At 44.1% G+C, this 8,590-nt stretch overlaps 1 protein-coding gene across 7 annotated transcripts in view; it reads right to left on the bottom strand.

The window, feature by feature from the left end:
* CC2D2A (coiled-coil and C2 domain containing 2A) overlaps nucleotides 1–8,590 on the bottom strand; it is a 144,901-nt gene that overhangs the window by 28,968 nt on the left and 107,343 nt on the right. For all 7 annotated transcript variants that reach the window (XM_032272885.1, XM_032272850.1, XM_032272856.1 and 4 more), the window contains 5 exons: nucleotides 7,660–7,827; nucleotides 3,649–3,754; nucleotides 3,351–3,460; nucleotides 1,609–1,705; nucleotides 503–601 (listed from right to left, as the gene is read on the bottom strand). In XM_032272885.1, coding sequence (XP_032128776.1) covers nucleotides 503–601; nucleotides 1,609–1,705; nucleotides 3,351–3,460; nucleotides 3,649–3,754; nucleotides 7,660–7,827 — 580 coding nt within the window. The remainder of the gene's footprint in view (nucleotides 1–502; nucleotides 602–1,608; nucleotides 1,706–3,350; nucleotides 3,461–3,648; nucleotides 3,755–7,659; nucleotides 7,828–8,590) is intronic.

Raw genomic sequence — 8,590 nt, 5'->3', positions numbered from 1 at the left:
GAAAAGAAGAGTATACAAACTATAAAAACTAGGGCAGGCCAGGCACAGTGGCTTGCAGCTGTTATCCCAGCACTTTGGGAGGCAGAGGCAGGTGAATCACTTGAAGTCAGGAGTTTGAGACAAGCCTGGCCAACATGGACTTCTAATTTCAGAGTCTCATTCTGTTGTTCAGGCTGGAGTGCAGTGGCACCATCTCGGCTCACTGCATCCTCTGCCTCCCAGGTTCAAGCAATTCTCCTGCCTCAGCCTCCTGAATAGCTGGGATTACAGGTACATGCCACCATGCCTGGCTAATTTTTTGTATCTTTAGTGGAGACGGGGTTTCACCATGTTGTCCAGGTTGGTCTTGAACTCCTGACCTTGTGATTTGCCGGCCTTGACCTCCCAAAGTCCTGGGATTTTAGGCGTGACCCACCGTGCCCAGCCTACAAAGAAAGTTTTCACAGGAAAAATGGATAGAGAAATTCTCTGATTTCATGGACTTCTGACTTTAGATGCTTACCCTTGCTTGGAAATATATTGTGCTAAATGGAATTTTCACACATCCCAGCCAGTGTCTCTCAATACGGGTGTGGATTCCACTTCCTCTTTCACGGTCATCCTAAAGGAAGAGTGGGAAGTAATAATTGTTTAAGAACTCCAGGAACTCATTTAATTACTCTGGCAGCAGGAAAGCACCAAGAGTTTAGCTGAAAGCATGTGAACTTACATTAGACAGACCTAATCAAATACTGGTTCAGCTACTTAATGGCTTTGTGGCCCTAGGAAAGTCATTTGAACTCTCTGAACCTTAGTTTTTCTCATCAATAAACTAGAGATTTAACAATCTGTAGGATTACTTAGAATTAAATCAGAAAATGTGTATAAAGCACCTACTTGGCACAGAGCAGACACTCGACTGAAATTAAAAAAGCTAGCTTCCTCTCCCTTTCCCCCTTCCCCATTTAGACATGTCAAATTTCAAATATTTCAAACACATGAAAGATGGAAAAAATGTTATCAGAGGCATCTGAACCAAAGCGACTCCATCTTGAGTGAGGGCTAGGAAACATGAGGCTGGGACTTGTTGGGCTGCATTCCCAGAAAGTTAGGTATTCCAAGCCGATAGATGTTTACAGTTAAGGGAACAGATTGATAACATTTACGAAACACCCAGACTTAGGAGTGTTCTGCTATCCTGGTATCTTGAGAACAGAAGCATTCCTAATTTTGCTTTAAAGATAATAATATAGATTCTTGCAGAATACAGTAAGTTAGAAAATTAATCCTTTATCACAAACCCTTGTAGCAGAGCACACCTTCCCAGGATCTTTTTATCCTGAATCTAAACAAGCTTTGTACCTAGGGTGAACATATTCTTCCTTTTACTTTTGGGAACACCGAATTCTGTCTATGGAGTAGCTATTCTTTCACCACTTTACTTTCCTAGTAAATTTGCTTTTACTTTGCACCGTGGAACTTGCTCTGAATTCTTTCTTGTGAGAGATCCAAGAACCTTCTCTTGGGGTCTGGATTGGGACCCCTTTCTGGTAACAATGTGATTAGAATTTACATTGTGGGTAGAGGATATGAAAATGAATACAGGTGGCTTTAAAACTGAGAACTTACCTCTAAGACATCATGCAGTACTTCATCAAAAATATTAATGAACACAACGTCTTTCACGGACTGCAGACTGGCTGTGCTATAATCTCCATTAGGAGCCCTGCAAGATAACACATAACCAGGGACTGTGAAAATAGGCACCATAAGGCCAGGTATGGTGGCTCACGCCTGCAATCCCAGCACTTTGGGAGGCAGAAGCGGGTGTATCACCTGGTCAGGAGTTTGAGACCAGCCTGACCAACATGGAGAAACCCTGTCTCTATATATTAAAAAAAAAATTTTTTTTAAAGGAAAAGAAAATAGGCAACATAGAAATTATGAGCATTCAAATGTTAGCATTTGAAAAATACCCAAATGTGAGCATAGATGTTAGAATTAAAGGCAGTGCTTTCATTTCTAGGATTTCTCTTATACATGGATACTATAATATAATATCTATATTCAGATGGAAAGAACATTAGAGTAGAGACTCCATGCAGAGACAAACCCTCTGCTTTCTTGTCCTGGTAAGTCTCATATTCCTCTACACCCTGTGGTAAGCTTTTCAGGGGCCAGCTTGCCAGAACTGAGCTGGCCCTGTGGACAGGCTACAAGGTTTCCAGCTGACACTGCAGCTAGCATATGAACTTTCTAAGCAACTGGGCCCCAAAAAGTGCTTCTCCACCAAGATCACTCTTCAGTGATAAACCTCCTACTGGTTGAATGGTCCCTGCCTCCCACTCACCTTTTCTGTATATAAGTAAAGCAGTACAGGGGTGAGGTCTCTGTAACATAACCCAGTCTGAGTCTAGCTAAGCCTGGAACAAGCATACCTCTGCATAGCAGAGCTGGTGACTGGGGTACTGAGTGTATTTTGTTGAACATTTGTCTTTATGTTTTCTTGTTTCTGTTTGTTCTGTGCATAATAGTGGTAGCTATCTCCCTCTTCTGACTTAACTAGTTTTTTTTTTTTTTTTTTGGAGACAGAGTCTTGCTGTCAGTCAGGCTGGAGTACAGTGGCATGACCTTGGTTCACTGCAACTTCCGCCTCCTGGGTTCGAGTGATTCTTCTGCCTCAGCCTCCGAGTAGCTGGGATTACAGGCATGTGCCCTGGCCTTAAGTGATCTGCCCACCTTGGCCCCTCGAGGTGCTTGGACTACAGACATGAGCCACCATGCTTGGCCTGACTTAAGTAGTTCTAATCCTTGCTCTGTCTCAAATTTACTGTGTGGCTCTAAGTAAGTCACTTTCCCTCTTTGGGTTTTAGTTTCTTCTCCATAAAGGTAGAGGTTGGGCTAGATAATCTCCAACGTCACTTCAAGCACTGAAATAATAACTATTTAAATATCTAAAATCCTTTTACCAAACTTCTGAAATGCCTATGTATTTCTGGTGAGGAAGGAAGTATGATTTATGGGAACTAAGGAGTTTCAGATTTACTTGAGGGGACATGAGGAAGAAAGGAAAGCAGTGTAGGTCATTGGGGTCAAGGGAATGAGAAACTTTGGGCTTTAAGAAGCCAGAGCCTGGAGGAGCATAGCGTGTCCCAACAATGAGCCTGGGTTTTTTAAAGGTTGGGCATTTTTCCATTTTTATTCTTGAACGGAGTCAGCTGTGGTACAAGAGGAAAAGCATGGGACTTGGTATCAGGACACCTGGATCTTGTTGCCACTCACTAGCTACAAAACCCTTCACCTTAGCTGTTTCTCAAGAGCCTGCTTTCTCCACATTTCTTCCAAAGGTGTTTAAGAGGAAATATGCTTACCTAAATGGAAGTTCAAGTTCTTCATTCCAGCTGGGGTTTGGTCCTTCAGCTGTAGTTGTATGGCAAACTGTTCGTTGAAAAGAGACTTCTACAAAAGGACGTACTAAAACCTTAAAATCAAGAGCAAATCCTGAGTTCCGGTGATTAAATTGTTTTATTCTTAGCAAAGGTAGAGTATATTTACTAAATAGTATGTTTCCAAAGAAAATGAAGCAGAAAGCAGACTGTCCATGCAGTTTATAGACAATTCTTAAAAACGTAAGAGCAAGATGGAAAGCTGACATCCAGCATCTCTCACCTGGCCGAGGGGGTAGTCAGCATTGTGGTTTGGGCTGTGTGTGCTTGGGGAAGCAGCATGCTTTTCACTGAACATCCTCGAAGACCTTGCGGGCTGCTGAAATTTGCTAGGAGGGAAAATGTATGAAGGAAATTAATGATGGAGCAAGTCTAATTATATATTGAGAAGATGGTTATTTCTTTATTGAGACAGGATCTTGCTCTGTCACCCAAGCTTGAGTGAAGTGGCATGATCTCAGTTGGTGCAATCTCAGCTTACTCTGTCTCCCAAGCTCCCAAGGTGATCCTCCCACCTCAGCCTCCTGAGTAGCTGGAACTACAGGTATGAGTCACCATGCCTGGCTAATTTTTGTATTTTTAGTAAAGATTTGGTTTTGCCATGTTGCCAAGGTTGGTCTCAATCTCCTGAACTCAAGCAGTCTGCCCACCTTGGCCTTCCAAAGTGCTGGAATCACAGGCGTGAGTTACCATGCCTAGCATTATTTTTAGTTTAAAAATTTTTTTTAGATAGAGTCTTGCTCTGTTGCCCAGGCTGGAGTGCAGTGGCATGATTATGGCTCACTGCAGCCTCAACCTCCCAGGCTCAAGCTATCCTCTCACGTCAGTCTCCTGAGTAGCTGGGACTACAAACACACTCCACCACACCCAGCTAATTTATAAATTTTTTTTGTAGGGATCAGAGGTCTCACTATGTTGTTGCTCAGGCTAGTCTTGGACTCCGAGGTTCAAGTGATCCTCCTGCCTTGGCTTCCTAAACTGCTGATATTCCAGGTGTGAGCTACCATGCCCAGCTTGAGAAGATGCTTTTTCCAAAGATGTATGGCCCTGGTGGCTGTGGTGACAAACATTCTCTCTTAAGCTTGTTGACATTGCAGAAGGCTTTAGTATGCTCTTGTCCCCACCGAGTCACCTAGAGTTTGATAGAGCCTCCCCCACCTTCCATTCCCAGGCCTGTGTGTCTGCCAAGAACAAAGGAAAATGTCTCCTTTCTCCTCCCTGAGTGGGGGAACCTGCCTTTCCCTCCACAGATGAGAGCCTCAATCCCTCGCAGGTAGGAGATCCTGAGCTTCCTGACCAGCCTGACCTGTCTCCATCCAGTCCAGGTTCTCCCCACTGTATGTTCTTTGTACCTGTACCCTCCAGTAACCCCAAGCTACACAAGTCAGGCAAGGAATCTCTCTTGGGGCCTGCCAAGCCTCACCAAGAAAGGGAGGTGCAGGGATTCCTAGCTTGAGTTAGGATCAGTGGGTCTTATCCTTTTCTCCTTTCTCAACTGGTGTTCTTAAAGGAACAAATGGAGGTCAAATCCAGAGAGCCTCTTCCAGATACCTCCACTATCACCCTAACAACCTTGTATATTTGCATTGAACCTTATGGTTTGCCAAGTGTTTCACATCCATTACTAGGCAAAATACAAATAGTCTCTTTCTATAGACTGTCACCTTTCACAGCTAAGCCTTCAGATAAATGTAAGTTGAACATTTAACATAACAGCTACCATAGAAAAACTATTTTCTCTTTGGAAAACCATCAATTACGTTATTAAACAAATACCTGTGGCTAGATACAGTGGTTCATGCCTATAATCCCAGCACTTTGGAAGACCAAAGTAGGAGAATCTCATGAGCCCACAAGTTCAAGCCTAGCCTGGTCAACAGAATGAGACCCCATCTCTACAAAAAAACAAAATAAACAAATTAGCTGGGCTTTGTGGTGTATACCTGTAGTCCTAGCCACTTGGGAGGCTGAAGCAGGAGGATCTCTTGAGTCTAGGAGTTCCAAGGCTGTAGTGAGCTATGATTGCACCACTGCACTCCAGCCTGAGTGACACTGTGTCTAAAAAAAACCAAAAAAGACCCTGTCTCTAAAAAAATCAAAAAAACAAACCATTTGTTTAGTACCTATATTTTAGGTCCCATGTTAAACCCCACTTTGGGCTTTAAAGATGAAGAAGATAACACTTCAGTGCAGGCTGGACTGGAAGGCAGACACATAAACAAATCATCTCATAAAGTGAGGTAGGTATTAGACTAGAGGGATGGGTAGAGGCTGTAGTTAAGAACAGTGAGGGAGGCAGGAAAACCCTATGTGGATGAATGCAAAAGTAAAGGGTGAGGAGTTGGGCAGGCTTAATGGAACAGTTGATGTCTGAGCTGTCTCAATGCACCTGCATTGAATGTGTAGCACGTAGGATCAACTGCACATCCTTAATTTAGTTGAATGAAATGATTTAACTCTTAAAAATAGTCTATGGAGGTAAAAAATACAAGAAGCAACTCTGTGTTCTTTAAAAAATAGTGTTTGACCCCACAGTTGAGCTTTGAGGCAATTGGTGAAAGGCAGGCCATGAGCTCAGGAAAGCAATGCCATAGCAGATTCAAGGGCTTATATGGACATTTACAAGTAGCAAAGCAATTAGGAATAGTTGATGATGGTAGATGCTCTCTAATAGGTTAAAAAATTAGTAAAATTTTAAAATGCATGCACGCACACGCTCGTGCACACACACACGCGCGTACACACACACACACACACACACACACAGAGACAGGCAGACAAGTAGGGGCCAGGCACTGTGGCTCCTTTAGGAGGCACAGACAGGAGGATCACTTGAGGCCAGGAGTTTGAGACAAGCCTGGGAAAAATGGGGATACCCTGTCTCTACAAAAAAAATAAAAAATTAGCCAGGCGTAGTGGGGCACACCTGTAGTCCCAGCTACTTGGGAGGCTGAGATGGGAGGATCACTTAAGCCCAGGAAGTCAAGGCTGAAGGGAGCTGTGATAGTGCCACTGTACTCAGCAAGGGCAACAGAGTGAGACCCTGTTTTAAAATAAAAAATGTAAGGCAAAATAATGGGGTGAGAGGAAGGAGAGAGACAGAACTAAATTAAAGGGAAGAACCTAGGGAGAAAAGAAGACACCAAGGGCCAGAACAGTGCTTTTTCAGGGAAACAGATAGGGCTGAAATGACCTTGGCCAAGCCACTTATACTCTCTTTACTTCCATTTCCTCTTCTGTGAAAGGGAGATATTAATAGTAGTAACAGTGAAATGAAATCCTATATGTGAACGTGCCTACCATGGTGCTTAAAACATGGTAAATGTAAGTTCTGTGAGTTTTGCTTTCTCCCATTCCACTGGTAAGGGCACCACCAAAAAGAAGTTTCAGGCCAGGTACATTGGCTCACACTGGCAATCCCAGCACTTTGGGAGGCTGAGGCAGGAGAATCGCTTGAGGCCAGGAGTTCTAGACCAGCCTGGGCAACATAGCGAGACCCTGTCTCTACAAAAAAAAAAGTTAATTTTTGGTCCTTTCTTCTCTGTTTCCTCAGACTCATCTTCTGTATGGCTGAAAGCTCCCTGTTGCCCCTGGTGTAGTGAATTCTAGTAGTCATAAGACATTTCTGAGAACAGATAAAAGGGAAGCCACATGTTTATGTTAACAGCACATATGTTTCAGAACCGTGGACACACACCTTTTGTGAATCTCCTCAGCTCATACCCACCCACTTCTCTGAGATCTGTTTCTATCTTTGGGGCTGGTGCTTTTGATCCTGTCTCTCTGGCTGTTGGTGATTAGACCATGGATCAACACCTGACCAAGTTAGCGCCTTCAGACTTCTCTGAAAAAATTGATGCTTATTTGGTGGTACTCTGGTCACATGGGCCACTTCCATCACATGGAGAAAAATGAAGCAAGCTCAGAGGGAAGCAAGTGGAGAGACCATGGGCCCTCAGGAGACCGATCTTATCACTTCAGTGTACCATGTAGTTCAGCTATATCTCTTGTCCTTGTCCTGAGTTATTTGAATTTTCCCTCTAAATCCCTTTAGCCTGAATTGACTGAATTGGCCCTATTACTTGCAAACAGTAAGGCCCTGGCTTTGCAAGGACCCCCATCCCCCTACTGAACAATAACAATGTTAAGAATGAGAGTGAGTATCCTGTAACGGAGTGATTGACTTGGCTGGGATGCTGTACACTGCATCTCGGGCTGTTGGGAGGGCTCTCACCTCACTGCCGGCTTCCTCACTGGAATGTCATAAGCTCGGACAATGTTCACCAGCAGCTTTATGTCTCCATCAGACAGGTTTTGGGCTGTCACCTTCTTCCGACCTTTTCTCCTTGGTCGCAGTGGTCGCTTTTGTTCTGCCAGCTTGAAAAGGCTTAGGCCCAAAATGCTAATGATTACAGAACAGGATCAGGACTCGAAGGAAAAGAAAGGTCTGCATAATTGTGAGACGACTTCCCGAGCTCTGCCCCACGGTCTTGCACAGGCCCCTGAAAAACTCTTTGTCCTTCTTTGAAGGAAGATGGAAATAGTCTAGAAATTCTCCCAAATGGGAGAGATCCTACTGCATGGATTGTTAAAACTTATTCTGGCTGCTGCTTATCAGAAGAAGCAAAGCCATGCTCTGGCCCCTACATTTCCTGCCTCATCTCTGCCTTGCTCACCCATCAGTTCCTCAAACATGCCCTGTGGAATCCCACCCTTCACATTTGCTTGGGCCAGTCCTGCAGAGGTAATGCCTCTCTGCATCTTCCTTGTCTGCCTAGTTGGCTGCAGTTTTACCCATCCCTTAGGGCCAGTGTCTTCACCTCCCCCAGAGACTCAGCTACACCGGCTGGAAGGAGTACTCCCTCTCTCAAGCCCCTTGATCTCCTATTAGCCTGCTCAGTGGGTGTGTACTGCTGCGTAGGCAGTTCCTGGATTATCTCTCTGGAGATAGACAGAACTGGGTGTGAATCCTGGCTCCACTCTTTGCCCTTGGGCAAATTATTTCACCTCTTTAAGCCTCTGTTTCATCATCTGTAAAATGCAGATAATGGTACCCACTTCTTTGGGTTGTTGAAGGGATTGAAGAAGGACATGTGTGTAAAGTACCTAACCCTGGTCTAGCATTTCATAGATGTCTCAAAAGAGTAACTATTGGGTTGATGCAG

This window comes from Sapajus apella, unplaced genomic scaffold (genome assembly GCF_009761245.1).
Source record: "Sapajus apella isolate SASKATOON/1434 unplaced genomic scaffold, GSC_monkey_1.0 scaffold5, whole genome shotgun sequence".
In the NCBI taxonomy this organism is placed as follows: Eukaryota; Metazoa; Chordata; class Mammalia; order Primates; family Cebidae; genus Sapajus; species Sapajus apella.
Note: the sequence above shows the minus strand (reverse complement) of the source record. Positions and strands in the feature narration are given on the sequence as shown.